The sequence below is a fragment of the Equus caballus genome, chromosome 18 (assembly GCF_041296265.1).
Source record: "Equus caballus isolate H_3958 breed thoroughbred chromosome 18, TB-T2T, whole genome shotgun sequence".
Classification (NCBI taxonomy): domain Eukaryota; kingdom Metazoa; phylum Chordata; class Mammalia; order Perissodactyla; family Equidae; genus Equus; species Equus caballus.
In genome coordinates this window covers 72,226,769-72,248,154 of record NC_091701.1, presented here as the reverse complement: position 1 = coordinate 72,248,154, position 21,386 = coordinate 72,226,769, and the positions used below count along the sequence as shown (strand labels likewise).

General features: G+C 37.4%; 1 protein-coding gene across 3 annotated transcripts in view; it reads left to right on the top strand.

Annotated features, from left to right (window-relative positions):
* Positions 1 to 21,386, top strand: part of DNAH7 (dynein axonemal heavy chain 7) — a 235,426-nt gene that overhangs the window by 22,142 nt on the left and 191,898 nt on the right. For all 3 annotated transcript variants that reach the window (XM_070242074.1, XM_023622248.2, XM_023622249.2), the window contains exons 6-10: positions 2,315 to 2,402; positions 3,448 to 3,628; positions 5,392 to 5,467; positions 6,880 to 7,005; positions 12,844 to 12,963. In XM_070242074.1, the coding sequence (XP_070098175.1) occupies positions 2,315 to 2,402; positions 3,448 to 3,628; positions 5,392 to 5,467; positions 6,880 to 7,005; positions 12,844 to 12,963 (591 nt within the window). The remainder of the gene's footprint in view (positions 1 to 2,314; positions 2,403 to 3,447; positions 3,629 to 5,391; positions 5,468 to 6,879; positions 7,006 to 12,843; positions 12,964 to 21,386) is intronic.

The following is a 21,386-nucleotide window of genomic DNA, read 5'->3' as shown; positions in this document are numbered from 1 at the left end:
GTTTTCATACTTAATTAACTGTATGACAAAGGGGAAGTTATTTAATCTTTCTGTCATTTAGTTTTATCTGTGAAGTGGGGATAATTATCCCATTGTGTCTTTAACAACAGGTGTGAAGATTAGAGTAGAGATAATATATGTGAGACATTTAGGGTCTGACTAGGTGATCGGTAAAAGGCTTCTATTATTGTTTTTCCCAGTGAACAAAATCTTTTCCTGTAGCCGCAGAATGATAGAATCATAGAGTTTTATAGCCGAAAGGATTTTCATTCTGACTTCAGGAACTTCTCCAGCAGTTCCCAGGGCCCCCAGCCTTCTTTCTCCTCACCTACCCTAAGCTTGCTGCATCCTTCTAGGCAGGCCTTACTCACACACAGGATGAAGTTTGTTTGATGCTCAGGATTCAGCAGGTAGATACGATGAGCATGTCTGCTATTAAAAATCCCCCAATAACCCAGTTATTAAGGTCATCTACTTTATAGTGGCAGAATCTGAACCCAGATGTCCTGATTCCTGAACTATGTTGCTGTCATATTACTACCTCTTTACTGTACAATCAACAAAATAGTGAGGTGATTACTTTTGTAGTTGGAATAATCAACCTTTCTCTCTCCAGTTACAGAATACCTTGAAGATCTCCCACCCCTCCTTTCATACTCTTATTCCCTCACTTGAGAATGGTTCATTGAGCACCTGCTGTGTACTGATTAAACTGAGACATCACCTGAGATGTTACTGAGACAGTGCCTTGACTCTTTTCTCTGGTCCATCTTATTGAAAAGAATAAGTGTAAAGTTCACAAAGTATTGGATTCCTAGGTTTGCAAAAGTCTAAGTTAGAAGGCCCATTCTGGGTACCTACCTTGGTATGGTGTCTCAGACAGATATTCAACAAACCTCCAGCCTCTACTCACTGGACAGCAGGAGTGGGAAGGAGTATTTTATCATACAGCATCACTGACCTGATCAGCATCCCAGGTGAAGTTGGGATCCAGAACATAATACATTGAATGATAAAGAGGTTAAAGCTATCTCAGAACAACTTGTTGTTTTTCCTGAACTATGCCTTTCTGCAAAATGGAACGTAAGAAGACATGAATTGTGGTTCATATCTGGTATAGATTTTGAATTGAATTGTAGCTATGAATATTATAGTGTGATATAAACTTCTAGCCAATAATAAATACAAAGGAGCATATGAGCCTCTATGTCACTCACTGCTGACTTGTACTGTATGTCTCTAGAAGTCTGAGGAATGGTCTTTTGAAGAATGCATCTGTGTCTTCTGCAAAACCAAATGTAAAGTCTTTTCCATCAGTATGCTTTTTTTTTAAAACTTTTTATTAAGATTATGATAGTTTACAACCTTGTGAAATTTCAGTTGTACATTATTGTTTGTCAGTCATGTTGTAGGTGGTGCACCTCTTCACCCTTTGTGCCCACCCCCACCTCTCCTTTCCCCTCGTAACCACTGATCTGTTCTCTTTGTCTACATGTTTAACTTCTACCTCTGAGCAGAGTCATACAGAGTTCATCCTTCTCTATCTGGCTTATTTCACTTAACATAATTCCCTCAAGGTCCATCCATGTTGTTGTGAATGGGACAATTTTATCCTTTTTTATGGCTGAGTAATATTCCATTATATATATACCATATCTTCTTTGTCCAATCATCAGTTGATGGGCACTTAGATTGCTTCCATGTCTTGGCTATTGTAAATAATGCTGCGATGAACATAGGGGTGCATGGGACTTTTGGAATTGCTGATTTCAAGTTCTTTGGATAGATACCCAGTAGTGGGATGGCTGGGTCATATGGTATTTCTATTTTTAATTTTTTGAGAAATCTCCATACTCTTTCCATAGTGGCTGCACCAATTTGCATTCCCACCAGCAGTGTAATAAGGGTTCCTTTTTCTCCACAACGTCTCCATCAGTGCTCTTTTAAACCTCATATTTATAAGTAACCATACATAGTTTAGGAATAAGGCGAGAACACTCTTATAAAATTTCAGAGAAAAGAGAGCTTGATTTTAGAGTAATGAGGAAGAATGAGTAAAGCCCATCAAGAAGGGTGTGGTCTCTGAATTAGGTACTGCAAATCATTTCCAGTATAACTGTCTCTCTACAAATAAGGAGAAAGAATTCTGGGAGGAATATGGTACCAAACCAATATGTATACTGTTAATAAAATGTTCAACAGTTCATTTTTTCTTATGATTTAAATAAGACAGTCCTGCTGTTTTCATATCTATTAGTTTCTGTTCTAACTGCCCTTTATACGCATTTGAATAGTGTGTTTATCATTTTCTTAGGCAACAAGATGCTGTCTTAAACTCACCTACCCCTGATGAAAGCCCATTTTCAAAGCAGACCACCTCTGCAATAGAGAAAGACATCTTGGTAAGGAGCTGTTTCTTTTGTCAGTATTATTGAAAGTAAAAAAAGCACTTGGAGATACTTTTATGCTTTTGACTTATTCTCTGCTGCTCCCTTGTGAAGCTCTGTGGTTCTAGGAGTGAATGCAGAGTTCCATAAAGTTGCTCTCCTGGATTAATGAAGGAAGTCACTCTCCCTTGCTGCCTAAGCCCACAGTCTTAGGCAAGAGTCTCAGGTTTAGCTGCTCCTTTCATTACAGCTAGCCTCTGCCTTGTAGAGAGAGACATTCTACGTCTTTATTCTTCTATGAGATATTATCCTGATTACATAATGTACACATTACAGAGCATATTAACTTACTGTAGAAATAGTAATTCTCTGAGTATTTCAAATACAGAATTTTAAAAAATGTAAATATCAAAGATTTTAGCATTTCTAATTTGAAAGTATTTTGATGCTTAAATATTTTTCTAATAAGTGACATATAAAAACTTCTTGTGAAAATATATTGAAGTTAAATGTCTATTATTAGAGAAATACTATCTGGTCTTAAAATGAATATTTGATGCACACATTTAATAGCAGCTATAAAATTCTAGTGTGGAATGTTAATAGGCCAGTTGGGAGTTTCCTAAATCCTGTTGTGTAACATTTCTGAGATTCATGTTTAGGAATACTGATTCACTTGAGGCTTTAAGATCAAATTCTGATGATCAGTAAGAAAAGGATAAAAACTGGCATACCAAATTTTCACATGTTTATAAAACACTGAACTCTACTTCCACGTGTGCTCTGTTCAGTACTTCATAGATTTGGTAGTATAACTTTTATGTTTTAAAATGGAGTTATGAACTAAGATGTGAGCTTTAATTTTCATGAAATATATATTTTTTTGAATTTAGGAGATCTCAGATAATGCCTACATGAATTACATAAAATGTATTTTTATGATTTGTAAATACTTTGTTCTCGTAAAGTTTTAATTTTGCTTTGTAGTTTTATTTTTGATAAACATACTTCTTTTGTTATAGTACTAAACTCATCTACATTTCTGGTCTCCTTTATGTAGAGATATTACTATTACATTCACCATGGAATTGATACGGACCATGTAGCCCCAATGGAAGATTCTTGGCTAGAGAATGTATTGAATTTAGTTCCCCAACATCTGAAAGTCCTCACTAACAGCATACTTGTACTATCTGATGAAATGAGAGAAGATTACCTTCTTAGTGTAAAAAAATCCATAGGTAAATCGATATTTCTCCTTGCTTTCTAATTTGAATATGTGACTCATTAAGGATAAATTTTTTTAATAGAGAGTCAATACCTACACTTGTAACTGTTTATTATATTTATTATGCTCTTTCTTGTATTGCTGTTACATTGCTTAAGATCGTAGGCAAATTTCATTAATAAAGTATAACAAAACTTTTTTTAAAAACTCTTTCTATTAGTAGGGATATATTAATTAACATGTAATTAATTAACATTAATTAACTACTTAGTTAACATTAACATTGCTGATATCATAAATTAGAATGTGATTAATTACAAAATTGTTGCTATGGACCAGGAGCTGGCAAACTACAGCTCACAGGCCCAGTCAGGCCCACTGCCTGTTTTGGTAAATAAAGTTTTATCAGAACACGGCCACACACATTCATTTGCATATTGCCTTTGGCTGCTTTTGAGCTATGAGAGCAGAATTAAATAGTTATGATTGAGACTTTGTGGTTCACAAAGTTGAAAATATTTACAATCTGGCCCCTTTACGTGGAAAGTTTGTTAACTCGTGATATAGAACAATAGATTCTAAGACTGACTAATCATCAGAATCGTTTTTAAAATACTAATTTCTGGACCCATCTGAATTAAAATCTCTAGAGTCAGGGCTATACTTTTTAAAATTGATACTTTTGAACCTATACTTTTTAAAAAGGTTCTCCAATTGGTTGTGTTAGTAAACCTGGTATAATTGATGTTATGTTCAGAGTTGAAGAAATCATAATGTTTTGGAGAGGCCTGGGGACCCCTCAGGGAGAAAAGCATTCATTGCATTTAAGACTCCTATTGAGTGCCATGGTAATATAAAAATAAAAAGCCAAATCCTTACCTCTAAAGTTCATAGTGTAATGAGGGAGATGGACAAATCACTAAATGACATATCAGAGTAGTAGGTGCAGTGAGGAGGGAAATGGAGGACCTGCTCTAAGGGAGAAAAAGTCATGCCCCACTTGTTGGGAAGGACTCTGGGGCCACCTGAACGGAGTCTTGAAGGATGAACAGTGTACTGGGGAACATGCTGGGCCAAGGAAATGGTGTGAGCGATGGTGGACACACATGAAAGGTTGTTCCAGGCTTGTAAGCAGTTCTGCTGGCCAAAGTAGAGGGTGCATCTTTGGGAAGGCGACAGAATATGAAGAGCCTTACATGCTTTTCTGAAGCACTTAAAGAGAAGATGCTAAAGGATTTTAAGCTGAGGGGTAATAACATGTTGGCATTTTAGAAATAGCATCTTGAAGGACAGGCAGGAAAATTAGATTAATGTGAATTAGAGACCACAGAGGACAAAAGCGAAATAGCTCACTTTACTGATTTTTATAACAAGATTGTTTTGTGCTCCTAAGCAATTTAAAAGAGAACGAGGCAATTTGTATCTTTCCTCAGTGAAGGGAAACTATTGCCGCTCTGTATTATTGACCTTTAGTTCAACAAGAACTACTTTTGATGGAATAGCTATAAAGGAAAATGTAATATTAAAAGAAATTATCATCTCAAATGAAAGAACAGGGACGTTGTTAAGAAAGGGAACATACACTCTCAAAGACAGAGACATCAGATTTTCTCATAAAATTTAAAACATTTTCTTATTTGTAAATGCACAAATTGCTCATTATTTTAGAAAACATAACATAAAGAATTAATTCAATGAAATTAGTTTTGCAATTGCTTTGAGGTATACTACAATTAGTATAAGGTTATTGATCATAACTTTTCAATTTTCTTCTAGTTGATTTTGTTTTAAAAGATCCTAGAGAAGAAGAAGATGATAAACAGGCAGGTGAACTTCTACCCCATCGTGCTGAGTAAGCAATCACATTGTTCTAAGAATACTGGTTATGTGACCATTCCTGTGTATGTGTCTGTATTTGTACACCAGTTATATCTTCTCATGTATGTATGTGTGTTTATTTACATACTTCATATGTGCAACTGATTGTTCTTCCTATCTTTGTTTATTTATTTATGTACTTAAGCCCTAATGTGTTACATTTACAAATTGATGGAAAGTTGGGTAGACAAAGAGACACATAGATGGACACCTGGGTGGTTAAAACATAAGTACCTTGGTGAAAGAATATAGATCTTTGTATCTCCACAGCTCCTAGCACAGGCTTCAGATTAATAGGGATATAAAAGCTTGACGGCAATTTGAATGCCCACAAACACATTGGGAATGTTGTATAAAAATATATAGAATATATTTCAATTTATTACATGGATTAAAATATAGAACACAATGGGAAAATCCACTTCCTATATATTTTCCGTAAAATAATTAACATTTAGGAATAAATCTCTTAATGGGTTTGAAGAATAGAGCTTATATTTATATGATTAAGTAACCAATTCAGTTTTACTTTGTTTCCTTCATATCATTTAAAAGTGCCCCAAATTGTTTCCCATAATGAGAAAAAAAAAACCCAGTCATGTAGCCATTTCCAACACATCTTCTATGGAGAACAGCTTTTCTACTGGGGATAGACAAAAGTCATCCTTTGTCATTGTGAAGGTGGTATAGCCACAACTGAAAAACTAAATTAAACTTACTCTATGATAAAGCAAGACTAAGTGTTTAAAATCAATGAGAGTAGAAAAATTATAGACATAAAATGTCAATGTTTAAATATACTCTGAAAGATGAACATGACACATCTGCAATATATAAAAGATGACTGTTCATATCATGGGAGTTCCAGAATAAATGTCTTCAAGTAGGAATGTTAGTGTTTGTGCTTTTGTAAATGACCTTTACACATTAACAAAGGTGAAGTTCAAGGGGATTTCCAAAGGCAGACTGGACTATATCCTTAAAATATCTTAAAAATAAAGGAAAAATGTAAATTTTTTATGTCCTGAAATTAAGAGAATCTTTCAAGATATTTATGAAGCATAGCTGGCTACTGTTTGATCATTATGAGTTATTTGTGGCCTCAATAGGATCAGGTAGTTAGAGAAAAAAATTAATTACCTTATGTGTTAAAGAATTAAATCTAATTTCAAATGTATTAATTATTACCCTGAAATTATACTAAACCATAATGAGTATGACTTTTATATATTTTAAACGTAATTGTATGTTTTGTTATTACCATTAGGGATACATCATGTTTTTTATTAAACTTAAACCATTACAACTAAAAAAGTACATTGACTATAAAAATACTTTCTTTTGATTTTTAAAGACGATAACTAAATATTTTCTCTTTGTTTTCAGGATGGAAATTCTTCCAAAACCTTGGAGGAAATCTTTTCTGTCTGCAAGCAGTTATATTAGGGATCACCTGAACGCAATGAACCCTACGATGCTGGCTGTGCTGGATTTGTGGCACGGTACTTTTAAGTGAGTATTTCTGGACTCATTGGACTTTTTTAAAGGAGAGATGAAAGTTATTTTATTTTTTTTTGTATTTTTATGTTTTTGTGAGGAAGATTGGCCCTAAGCTAATGTCTGTTGCCGTCTTCCTCTTTTTGCTTGAGGAAGGTTGTCTCTGAGCTAACATCTGTGCCAGTCTTCCTCTAGTTTATTTGTGGGATGCTGCCACAGTGTGGCTCGATGAGTGGTATGTAGGTCTGTGCCCAGGATCCAAAACTGCGAACCCTGGGCTGCTGAAGTGGAGCACGCAAACTTAACCACTATGCCACCAGGCTGGCCCCTGAAAGTTATTTTAGCACATCTTAATTCTTTCTTTTACTTTTTTAGTGGCAAATTAAGAAAAAAATGACAAATTTAAACATAAGTATTTAAATATGGTTTTAAATGAACAACATAGACATATATAGAGAACCAGTGAACGTCACCTTTCATCTCTGACCCAATCCTACCCACCCCGTTACCACACATACTCGAAGGGATAATCATAGTTAAGGGGCTGAATTGTCATGCTTGTTTTAAATCCCACAGAGCATTAGCTGCTACACTCATCTATAGTGTTTGGAAACCTAGGAATATTGCCTGTGTGAACGGCATGAAGTAAAGTTCCTGGGTGACTGTTGGGATCATGCATGACCTCATATGCACTGTTGTGGTGGGATGGTGCAGCTGGGCGTGGCGAGTGCTTGGCAGAGCTGGGTGTGGACGCTGATGGTGCTGTGGAGCTAAAGAGCTTGGCCCTAGGGCTGAGGATGGTTTGCCTCCAAGTTTAGAAATTCTAGCTTCATATCCCCTCCGTTGCAGCACCCCTTCCAAGGCACTGGGGGTCCTAGCAATATTGTCCTAACAATATGCACCCATGGACATGTGTTTTTGTAAAATGTGCAAAAGTAATACAGATTTATCTTATTTTTCTTAAAGAAGGCCTCCCTTGTGCCCCCTCAAAACCTGGATTGTTCCTGCCTTATAATAAAAGAGATGATACCCTGGTCTCCAAGGTGGTCTGGTGCTGTGACATGATCTCCAGGGTCTCCTGGCTTTTATTGCTTGTATTGTCCTTATAGCATGAGAGTACGATAAAGGAGAACATTTTTTCTGCCTCCCACAGACCAGCAAAGACCAGCAAATCATAGCTAAGAGTTGTGGTTGTTTCAGAAGCACAGCTGTTGTCTGCTTTGGGAAACCCCTGGACATACACACTAGGGAGGGCATCACCAACCAGCTTCTCTGAACTCCTTCCAAAGTTCAGATCCTCAGTGCACAGGAGCACCTAACCCTCACCCTGTTCCTGGGGTCTGCTCTCAGGAAGCAAAGCCATCCAGGATTGCCCCAGCTCTGCCACCATCCGACCAGAGGCTCCCTAGTTCGTCCCTTGCTCTCCCACAGGTAAAATGACTGTGGGTTTGTGGTATTCAAGGCCCCTTCCCTCCCTCACTCCATCCCTCTCTCCCTCTCTTCCTTTGTTTAACACATTTTAATTTAATTTCTTTATTTATGTAATTTACATCAGTACATAAGTGTGATCATGTACACTTTTTTTTTTTTTTTTAAAGATTTTATTTTTTCCTTTTTCTCCCCAAAGCCCCCCGGTACGTAGTTGTGTATTCTTCGTTGTGGGTTCTTCTAGTTGTGGCATGTGGGACGCTGCCTCAGCGTGGTCTGACGAGCAGTGCCATGTCCGCGCCCAGGATTCGAACTAACGAAACACTGGGCCGCCTGCAGCGGAGCGCGTGAACTTAACCACTCGGCCACGGGGCCAGCCCCGATCATGTACACTTTTTAAGGGCAGTCTTTTTTCCTTTACTTTGACTCCCACCAGCCTTTCTTTTCCTCATACCTGCCCTTCTTTCCACCAAACCAGCACAAGACCCATGATAACCTAGTGGGTATCTTCCCATATTTTTCTTTCTGCTCATATAACCATATACATATGTATATCCACATGCATGTACATGTATAGCATAAAACTGGCTTTTGTTGGTCAGACTACATACTGCTAGAAAGTGTATCCTTCCAGCTCTCCATTGTACACTGTGGATTTCTTTGATTGAAATTGGCTTATAAGAATAAGAAGAGGCTATCTCCCTGCCCCGTGTTTTTCTCACCTCTTTTCTCTTGGGTACTGGGGCTCAAATACCTCTCCCTGACAAGGCCCATGAGCTAATTCTGCTTGCAGTTATGAGGTCATGCAGTATAGTATATCACTTTCACAAAAGATTCTACATACAATAATACATTCCATTTTCAAAACACCACAATTGTTTTCTTTTACATCCATTCACGGATGGAATTGCTAGAACATACTGGCCTGGATGCTGGAGGAGGGCTCCATTGCCTAGGATTGTCCATAAAGGGCTAGACTTTGCCTGTTAGTCAATGTCAGGAGGCAAGAGACAAGACAATGCAGGAAGGAAGGGAAATAAAGAGTAGCAAAACTGAGATAAGAAAACAGTAAACAGTAGATGTGTCCAAAATTAGTGCCCATGGTCATGGTGGCAGAGGTGTTAGTAGCAGCAACTGAAGCAAACCTCAAGGCGTCCAGGATAAAGACAAATGAGAAAGCAGCTTTGCAGTCTGTGGGTGGAAAGAGGACCCCATCAACTCCTATGTTGCCTTTGCAGGCTTGAGTCATTTTACTCCCTATGTGAATATTAAGAAAGGGTGGGCAGTCATGAGTGCTGCCCCTCTGAGTAGAAGCTGGCATTGGAGATACAGGGTGTCCTTATTCTGGGTGACAGTCATTTACCCTGAATCTCAGCAGGTCTTGAAAATGTATTACATCTCTATGTGTGGCAGTGAGTTGGGGGATGACAACCTAAAAAATCATCTGAATAACTCTAAAATGCACGAGTGTGGAAACCTGAAGGGATGCTGTCTAGGTAGGAATGTGCACATTCATGTCCTTCAGTATTTAAGCTTACAGAACCCACTTAATGTCAGAGATAGCATTTGTAATGCAGTCACAACCTGCACAGCAGATATTTTTGCTTGAAAAATAGTGTATATATGAGGGCACATGTACATATAGTGTATATATGAGTGTAGGAATTATCATAGGATATAAATTACAATAGTTGAATATAAAAGACAGATGTCTAAGAAAGTGAATTTCATCTTAAAAGATAAAATGGGTTTTTAAAAATTCATTATTTGACCCAAGTGAGCCCAAGAAAATATTGCTAGATTAGAACACTGTGGATTCATTTACTGTACTCAGAAAGGATACATGTTAAGTCACTCTTAAACATATTAAAAAGATACTTAATCTAACTCATAAGAGAAATGCAAAGACATTGAAATAAAAAGTACACCGAGAAATCATTTATTTCTATCAGAATGGCAAAATTCCAAAATATTGACATCATACTTCCTTCGTGAGATTTGAAGAAATGGCACCTTTTTGAGGGGAATCCAGCCACAGCTATTAAAATCACAAATTCATTTACACTTGAATCCAGCAATCTCACTTCTGGGAAATTAGCCTACAAATACACCTGAAAATATAGGAAATGATATAGGGTTAAGGTTCTTTATTGTTTATGAGAGGAAATGTAGGAAATGATATAGGTATAAGGCTCTTTTATTGCTCATTGCATTTGTTTATAAAAGTAAAAGACTGGAAACAACCAAGTATCCATCGATAGCTCACTGGCTCAGTAAGTTACAGCACATGCACGCAATGGAACATTACACAGCTATGAAATACAAATGAGAAAAATCTCAATAAGCTAATATGGAAAGATCTCCAGGATGGATTAATAAGTGAAAAAAGCAAACACAGAACACAAAAATGTGCTACTTTGAATGGGAGGGGGCTGGCAAGAACAAGACATATTTGTAACAGTGAAATTCATGGAACAAGCAAGAAATGTGGGCACTTGGAGTGGGATTTGGGGGCAACTTGGTTCCAGTAAGAAGTGAGATTAGCTTTGAGAACCAGAGATCAAAGTCAGCAACTGACTAGGTGTCGAGTCTAGAGTGTTGGGCTAGGACTGTTGAAATCTCTTCTGCTTGAAATCAGTGATGGACCCAGGTCAAGGTGGGTTTCAGCCTGCGATGATCAGGTGGTGGGTATGCGGGCAGGAAGGATGTGTGACTGACAGCTGAGTCTACAAAAATTTGTCTGATTGGCTGTCGCAGGTAAGGGATAGAGAGAGTTCAGAGAGGATCCTGAGGGTCACAGTCTGGGTGATTTGAGGCTGTTATTTGGCTCTATGAATAGAAAATTGAGATGAATAAGATATTTTGGTGGTTAGAAGACTCATAATCATAAAACTTTTAGAGACTTACAAGCATTTTCCTTCTGCTAACCAAGTTCAAGCTAAGGGATAGTGAGTAACCTTTTTTCCTGATTCTTTCCGTAGTTTTAAAGCAGTGGTTAAAACTATTGTTCTACCGCTAGGTTATTGTAGAGATTGTCCTGAGAAAGTAGGAAAGGTAGTATTTTTCCCATCTTCTTACCTATTGACCAAATGGGAAGTGTTCTCAGCAGAGATTTCAGGGAAAGTTGTTGTACATTAAAAGTTCTATAAAGACCTTTTAATCTCAAAACACCAAAGATGGCTGGCTTGTGCCTAGAATTCTGTCTCGGCCCCAACACTAAGGAGATGCAGGGAAAATCGGTTGGTGGCTCAGAAGCAAAGCGAATTCCGGGGCTCCTTCCCTAGCAATACTCTTAGTCAGCGTGCTTCACACCACGTGCACCTCTACGCTGATTGACAGCTGCAGCTTTAAAATGGAAAAACAGCTTGAAAACGTTGGCCAAGAAGCATGGAGAGCAGATTACCTTTGGTGTGTGCTATTATGCTACATTTTAGAAGTATTTTATTTAAAACACTACACTGCTCAGTTGTCCAGAATAACACGTTATCAAAGGCACTCCAGCAATGGTCAAACCTATTTTGTGCCTAATCTATTATCGACGCCACGTAGTGAGTGCATTATAACCTAAGAGATGGACTTTAGCTTGTGAAAAGAATATAGATAAGTAGATTTGAAATGTGTTTTGTTTACTAGCCAGGATTTTGCATTGGTGTTGAAGTGAAGATTAAATCTGCTGTTTTTAATAGTGTTTGCTGTCTTTCAGATAACGTGGAAATCGCTTAATTACAATGGAAATCAAATAGCAGTTCCTCCGGTAGGGAAGGAATCTGTAGGTAAATTTAGGTAAATAACACCATGATACTAATAGGTAATATGGTCCTTTTATTTTAATCTGCCAGAGAAAGTTCTGAAATGAGCAAACCACATATATTACGAAGATCCATTGCATTGTAGTCAGATAAGGGGTTGCATTGAAAACTGTTGACTGGAGTAAGCGCTGTCTTTTCTAAAATAATTAAAACCAGACAGGTTCAAAAGATTGTGATACACGGGGTCTTAGTTATTTGTGAGAACTCCCTCACTCCATGACTCCCTAATATCAGGGATGCTTTCTTTGCAGAGAGGGTGCAGTTTTTGTGTTAGGAGCAGGGGGCCCTGTAAACTCTGAGCCCTGCCTCTTTTCCTGTTTTAATTGTTCCAGATTGAAAGCAAAACTCAGTCTAAACTATCCATCAAATCCCAGACACTGCAGCCTTCTACTTCACAGTGCAGCTTCATAACGTCACAGTGTTCCTGTTGAATTGAATTATGTTAATTATTTTAAAAGTTGGAATATCTTATGCTCTTGAATATTTAATTTTATGAAACACAAATTTTAATGATAAAACCTAAATTATCATAGTTTTTGAGAAGAGATTAATTAGCAAAAATATTAAATGCAAAAACCCTCATACTTAAATCGCTTTTCATTTTTATCTCTTGCAGAAAATTGCGTTTAGTGGATGTAGAAGAATTTCACAATCGCCAGGAGGCATTAGAGCTGGCGACCTTTCAGAGCATTGTCATGAGACACATGGAATCTGCCAAAGAGACTCTACTTAAATTGTAAAGTTTTGAAATTTCCTGTAGGAAAACATAAATTTAAAAGTGTGATTGATAGAATACTGCATTTTAACTGCTTTTAGAAAATCCCATTTTAACAAATTTGTAATCATTTCTGTTTGAGAGTTAAATATGCTATCTTTAACTGCCTTGGTCTGTAATATCTACCCAGATGTTCTACACCACATAGATTGTGCAGAAACTAAAATGATTATAATTAATGGTTACTTTTTTCTCAGTGTCTGGTTTCTACCTCTGCTCTGATTGGATCAGAGGGTTGGAAACCGTGGGGGAACAATCATCAACCAATCATTTGCCACATATTTATTTGACATCTATTATTAATACGTGCAAGGTGCTGTGCCTCTTTCATTTTGTTTTTGGATTCATGACGCAGAAGAGTTTAAAGAATAATTGGGTGGGAAAATACATTCTTTAAAGGAGTTTAAAATCTCATTGGGAGGTTGGCTTCATCAAATGATAACCAAACATCTTCTTAGACTGGCTCTTCAAACTGGTAACCACGTATGATTATTATTGATGCTGGTGCCACACAATGTGCTCTGAAACAATACAGGAAATTGTCTCTATCATGGGTTATTAAATTATTATAAAGAGGACATTAAAATTAGATCAAATTTAAGATAACGGAGGACATGAAACTCCAGTATAGCTTCATAATTTCCAAAAGTTACTTAGAAATATATCTTGATAATTTAAGACTGAATCTTTCCTAATCTTTTTTTTTCTCCAATGTGTTAGAATCAAATTCTTTGTCTGACATTACTTGAAAAACTTTTATTTAGTATTAGTATTTACTTAACATAAACAGAGAAGAGGTTCAGAATGAAACCTCATAATTATTACAGAGAAGAAAATGGCTCTAAAGGACAGAATAAGAATAAATTTTCTTGATCTGTAACTTCAGGGCTCTAGCCAAGGAATACATTACCCCTGTAAATTTTAGTAAATTGGGGTGTCAAAGTGCAGAGTAGAGTACAAACGTTTATTGAATGATGTTGCTGAGAGATGTAGATTGATTAGCTGTATCTGCTGATGCTTCCTGATTGATTCTAAGGGAAGAAGCTTCTGACCGTAATTTAGTGAGCCAGAGTGTGTTTATCATGGGTAAAAGGCGGAGCATCAGCTCACCACAGTGGAGAAGCATATAGCAAGTGATTGATTACAGCGTCTACCCCAAACCCAGGCATCTCCTCTTAGTCCTCATCCTCAGCTCTACTCAGTAGGTGCTGTGGTTTATCACCCTGCCTTCTGGAAATCTCTCTTTCTGTGTCCCTGTCCGTCTCTGTTTCTTTTCTTCTATTTCTTTTTTGGCACTACTTATTCTTATCACCAAGAGTAAGGGCTCCCCAGGTGTTTGATGTTTTTTCTCTTCTTTATATTCTCCAAAATTTCATGATTTCAGCTGTCTCAAGATCTTACGTGTTTCTGAGCTCTAGGCCCTTATTATGAATTTTGTACCACATATCTCCACTTGAATGCCATGTCGGCACCTGAATCTCAGCATCCCCATGATAGTGCTTATTCTGTCTTCCAGACCTGCTGCTCTCCCTGTTCTGGACCATCCCCAAGCCAAATTGAAAACTTTGTGACTTTTTTTGTCTCTTTTTATTTAGAAAAAATTTTTTTCAATTATTTTATTGAAGTCATATTGATTTATAACATTGTATAGTTTCAGGTGTACATTATTATATATCAGTTTCTGTGTAGACTGCATCGTGCTCACGCCCAATAGTCTAATTTTTATGCATCACCGTATATATGTGCCCCTTTACCCCGACCCCCACCCCCTTCCCCTCTGGTAACCACCAATCTGTTCTTTTTATGCATGTATTTGTATATCTTCCATATGAATGAAGTAATATGGTGTTTGTCTTTCTCCGTCTGTCTTATTTTGCTTAATATAATATCCTCAAGGTCCATCCATGTTGTTGCAAATGGGATGACTTTGTCTTTTTTTATAGCTGAGTACTATTCTATTTTATATATATATGATATATATAAATAATATGTATAATATAATATACATTATATAATTATATATATTAAATATATAATATAATATACTTGAGTTAATTTTTGTGTATGGTGTAAGATAATGGTATACTTTCATTCTTTTCTATGGGTCTGTCCGGTTTTCCCAACACCGTTTATTGAAGAGACTTTCCTTTCTCCATTGTATGTTCTTGACTCCTTTGTTGAAGATTAGCTGTCCATAGATATGTGGTTTTATGTCTGGGCTTTCAATTCTGTTCCATTGATCTGTATGTCTGTTTTTGTGCCAGTCCCATGCTGTTTTGATTATTATAGCTTTGTAGTATATTTTGAATTCAAAGATTGTGATGCCTCCAGCTTTGTTCTTTGTTCTCAGGAGTGCTTTTGCTGTTCAGGGTCTTTTGTTGTTCCATATACATTTTAGGATTCTTTGTTCTATTTCCGTGAAGAATGTCATTGGGATTCTGATAGAGATTGCATTGAATCTGTAGATTGCTTTAGGTAGTATGGACATTTAACTATGTTTATTCTTCCAATCCATGTGCATGGAATATCTTTCCATTTCTTTATGTCGTCTTCAATTTCTTTCAATAATGTCTTATGGTTTTTAGTGTATAGGTCTTTCACTTCCTTGGTTAAATTTATTCCTGGATATTTTATTCTTTTTGTTGTGATTGTAAATAGGATTGTATTCTTGAATTCTTTTTCTTCTAGTTTGTTATTAGTGTATAGAAATGCAACTGATTTTTTAAGTTGATCTTGTACCCTGCAAGTTTATTGTATTTGTTGATTATTTCTAATAGTTTTCTGGTGGATTCTTTAGGGTTTTCTATATATAGAATCATGTCACTTGCAAACAGCAAGAGTTTCACTTCTTCCTTTCCAATGTGGGTACATTTTATTTCTTTTTCTTGCTTAATTGCTCTGGCCAAAACCTCCAGTACTCTGTTGCATAGGAGTGGTGAGAGTGGGCACCCTTGTCTTGTTCCTGTTCTCAGAAATATGACTTTCAGTTTTTCACCCTTAAGTATGATGTTGGCTGTGGGTTCGTCATATATGGCCTTTATTATGTTGAGGTACTTTCCTTCTATACCCATTTTATTGAGAGTTTTAATTACAAATGGATATTGGATTTTGTCAAATGCTTTCTCTGCATCTCTTGAGATGATCATGTGGTTTTTATTCCTCATTTTGTTATTGTGGTGTATCACATTGATTGATTTGCAGGTGTTGAACCATCCCTGTGTCCCTGGTATAAATCCCACTTGATCATGATGTATGATCCTTTTAATGTATTGCTGTATTTGGTTGCCAATATTTTGTTGAAGGTTTTTGCATATATGTTCATCAGTGATATTGGCTTGTAATTTTCCTTCTTTTTGTTGTTCTTGTCTGGTTTTGGTATCAGAGTAATGTTGGTCTCATAAAATGGTTAGGAAGCATTCCATTTTCTTTGACTTTTTGAAATAATTTGATGAGGAGAAGTATTAAATCTTCTTTGAATGTTTGGTAGAGTTCTCCAGAAAAGACATCTGGTCCTGGACTTTTGTTTTTTTGGAGGTTTTTGGTTACCATTTCAATTTCTTTACTTGTGATTGGTCTATTCATATTCTCCATTTCTCCTTAATTCAGTTTTGGGAAGCTGTATGAGTCTAAGAATTTATCCATTTTCTTCTAGGCAGTTTGTTGGCATATAGTTTTTCATAGCATTCCCTTATAATCCTTTGTACTTCTGTGGTATCCATTGTAATTTCTTCTCTTTCATCCCTGATTTTATTTATTTGAGCCTTCTCTGTTTTTTTCTTAGTGAGTCTGGCTGATGGTTTGTCCATTTTGCTTATCCTCTCAAAGAACCAACTCTTAGTTTCATTGATCCTTTGTACTGTGTTTTTGGTATCTATTTTGCTTATTTCTACTCTAATTTTTATTGTTTCCCTCCTTCTGCTTACTTTGGGCTTTGTTTGTTCTTCTTTTTCTAGTTCTGTTAGGTGTAGTTTAAGTTTGCTTATTTGAGATTTTTCTTGTTTCTTAAGGTAGACCTGTGTTGCTATGAATTTCCCTCTTAGTACTGCTTTTGCTGCATCCCATGAGTTGGTATGTTGTATGTCTCCATACCAAAATGTCTCCAGATATTTTTTGATTTCGTCATTGATCCAATGGTTGTTCAGTAGCATGTTGTTTAGTCTACACATATTTGTGGCTTTCTCAGCTTTTTTCTCATAGTTGATTTCTAGTTTCATAGCATCGTGGTCAGAAAAGATGCTTGAGATGATTTCGACCTTCTTAAATTTATTGAGGCTTGCCTTGTTTCTCAACATATGGTCTACATTTGAGAATGTTCCATGTACACTTGAGAAGAATGTGTATTCTGCTGCTTTTGGATGGAACATTCTATATACATCTATTAAGTCCACCTGACCTAATGTTTCATTTCAGGCCACTGTTTCCTTGTTGACTTTCTGTCTGGATGACCTATCCATTGATGTAAGTGGGGTGTTGAGAGCCTCTACTATTATTGTGTTGCTGTCAGATTCTCCCTTTAGGTCTGTTAGTAGTTGCTTTAAATACTTTGGTGCTCCTGTTGTAGGTGTATATATATTCATAAGTGTTATTTCCTCTTGGTAGAATGTCCCTTTTATCATTATATACTTCCTCTCTTTGTCTCTCATTGCCTGTTTTATCTTGAAGTCTGCTTTGTCTGATATAAATATGGCAACACCTCTCTTCTTTTGCTTGCCATTTGCTTGGAGTATCATCTTCCATCCTTTCACTCTGAGCCTATGTTTGTCTTTAGAGCTGAGATGTGTTTCCTGGAGGCAGCAAATTGTTGGGTCTTGTTTTTTAATCCATCCAGCCTCTCTGTGTCTTTTGATTGGAGAATTCTATCTATTTACAGTTAGAGTGATTATTGATAGTGAGGGCTTAATGCTGCCATTTTTTCTCTTGTTTTCCATTTGTTCTCTATTTCCATTGTTTCTCTTTTCTTGTATTTCTGACTGCCATTTCATTTTGGTGGTTCTCTGTGAAGATTTTCTCGTTTTCTTTTTATTTATGATTCGTGTCACTATTCTGATTCTTTGTTTAGTGGTTACCATGACGTTTGTATAAAAGATCTCATAACCGAGGTAGTCCATTTTCTGATAGCCTCTTGTCTCCATTAGCCTAAACAGACTCCATCCCTTACCTCTTTCTCTTCTGAGTTATTGTCACAAATTCTTTCATGTGTTGTGAGTTTGTGACTAAATTGTTTATAGTTATTATTTTTTTTAAAGATTTTATTTTTTTCCTTTTTCTCCCCAAAGCCCCCCGTTACATAGTTGTATATTCTTCGTTGTGGGTCCACTTAGTTGTGGCATGTGGGATGCTGCCTCAGCGTGGTTTCATGAGCAGTGCCATGTCTGTGCCCAGGATTCGAACCAACGAAACACTGGGCCGCCTGCAGCGGAGCGTGTGAACTTAACCACTCGGCCATGGGGCCAGCCCCTGTTTATAGCTATTTTTGATGCTTTCTTTCCCTTTATCTTTTATGTTACAATTAAGTTTTTGCTAACCTCTTCTGATAGAGAGCTGCAATTTTCTAATTTTGTCTGTCTATTTATCTCCTTGCTCAAACATTTGCCTTTCTGTTTCAGGTAGGAGGGCTCCCTTCATCATTTCTTGTAAGGCAGGTCTAGTGGTGATGAACTACCTCAGCTTTTGTTTATCTGGGACACCTTTTATTTCTCCATCATGTCTGAAGGATAGTTTCCCTGGATAGAGTATTCTTGGCTGAAAGTGTTTTGTCTTTCAGTATTTTGAGTCTATTCTCCCCTACCCTGTAAAGTTTCTGCCAAGAAATCCACTGAAGGCCTGATAGGGGTTCCTTTGTAGGTTATTTTCTTCTGCCTTGCTGCCCTTAATATTTTTATTTGTCATTGACTTTTGCCAATTTTAATACTATGTGTCTTGGAGACGGTCTTTTTGCATTAATGTAATTAGGAGTTTGATTTGCTTCATGTACTTGTAAGTCTAGTTCTTTCCCCAGGTTTGGGAAGTTCTCAGCTATTATTTCCTTGAACAAGCTCTCTGCTCCTTTTTCCCTTTTTTCTGCCCCTAGAATACTTATAATCCTTATATTCCTTTTCCTAACTGAGATAGATATTTCTTGAACAATTTCTTCATTTAAAAAAAAATCTTAGTTCTCTTTCCTCCTTTACCTGAAGCGTTTCTGTATTTCTGTCATCTAATTCACTAATTCTACCCCCCATGAATCAGCTCTATTTTTTATGGTTTCTAGATTATTTTTTATCTCATTAATTGTGTTCTTTGTATCTAAAATTCCTGTTTGGTTTTTTTTAGAGTTTCAGTCTCTTTGGTGAAGTATTCCTTCTCATTAACTTTATTCCTGAGCTCATTGAGCTGTCTTTCTGAGTTTTCTTGTTACTCATTGAGTTTCTTTATGACAACTGTTTTGAATTCTCTGTCATTTAGATTATAAATTTCTGTGACTTCAGGATTGCTTTCTGGAGACTTGTCATTTTCCTTCTGCTCTGAAGTGTTACTGAAGTTTGTCATGGTGTTTGATGAATTGATCCTTTGACAGAACATTTGCAGTAGTATCAGGTCACTGATTCCACCTGCCACTTCCGGGGGTGGACAGGAGCTTTGTTTTCTGACCCTGCCTTGTCTTCTGGAAGTTGTGCAGGTAGAGCCACTCTGTGTTTGCCTGGGCTGGCTGCAGCTGTTCTGCAGGTTGCACTCACATGCATGGGCAGGGCCTTTGCACTGGGCAGGCTGGGTGGACATTGTAGGCGGGGCCTTTGTGCTCAGCAGGGGACCAGCTGAGCTGCTGCGTGCTAGGCGGGAGGGGCACCCACTTGGTGGGTCCCATGGGATGTTGTGTTCTGTGGGCAGGGATGCCTTCTGAGTGGGCAGGGCACCTTCTTGCCTGTGTTGTGCTAGGGGTGAGGTGTGCCCACACAGGGGCTGAGCCACCACTCTGTGCGTCCCATGGGTTGCTGTTCTCCATGGCAGGGGCACCTTCTGAGTGGGCAGGTGCCTTCTTGCCTGTGCTGTGATCAGTGGGCAGGCGCCTTCTCAGAGACTGAGCTGCTGCCACTTGAAGTAGAGTGTTCTCACTGATGGGGCTGCTATGGCACCGCAAGTGCTCCCGCCTGCCAGGCTGCAACTCCAAAAGCATTTTTGCAGGTTGAGCTGTCCCTGCCTTCTCTTACAGTTGTGCCTGGCCACTGTGTGAGGATCTGTGACCTGGCTGGCTGCCATGAGGGAGGGGGAGGAGTGCACTCACCTAGTTCCACTGTCTCCTGGGGATCCAGTCCTACCACTTTCAGATGTATAGTTGCATAGATTTCTCAGATGTCCTCTTGTGCTGTGCAGGGAATCCTCTACTGGTTAATGAATGTCCATTTAGTTGTAACTTAAAGGGGAGAGACCAAGGGAAACAACTTGCTCCACCATGATGCTGATGTCATTCCTTTTTCTGTCTCTTTTGCTTATCATCTACATTCTTAGCTCCCTTACACTGTCCCAAGCTATATTCAGTGTGTTGCTAACTATTCTTTTTTGTTAAGATATAATTCACTTACTATAAAATTCACCACTTGAGTGTGTATAATTCAGTGGTTTATAATATATTCACAAGGTTGTGCAATAATCACCATTAATTCCATCACTCCAGAAAGAAACCCTGCATCTGTTAGTAGTCACTTCCCATTCCCCCTTCCACAAACTTCTGGCACTAATGTGCTTTCTGTCCCTATGGATTTCCCTAGTCTGAACATTTCATCTAAGGGGAATGGTACAATATGTAACATTAATGTCTGGCTTCTTACACTAAGCATACTATTTTCAAGGTTTATCCATGTTACAGCATGTATCAATATTTTTTTCCTTCTGACAGCCAAATAATATTCCCTTGTATGGTTATACCACATTTTATTTATCCATTCATCAGTTGATCAACATTTGTTGTTTCTTGTTTTTGACTATTATGAATAATGCTGCTATCAGCCTTTGTTTTGTAGAAACATATGTTTTCAGTTGTCCTGGATATATCCCTTGGAGTAGAATTGCTGGTTTATATGATAATTCTATGTTTAACTTTTTGAAGAACTCCCACAATGTTTTCTAAATGTAAGATTTTACATTCCTATCAACAAGTGTGAGGGTTCCAGTTTCTCCACATCCTTGCCAACACTTGTTATTGTCCATCTTTCTGATTATAACCATCCTAGTGGATGCTAAGTGCTATCTCAGTGTGCTTTTGATTTATTTCATGTCCTTATCGTCCATTTATTTACCTTGTTTAGATAAATGTCTATTCAAATCGTTGCTCATTTTGTATTGGGTTATCCATCTTTTTACTGTTGAGTAGTAAGAGTTCTTTCTATATTCTGGATACTAGACCCAAA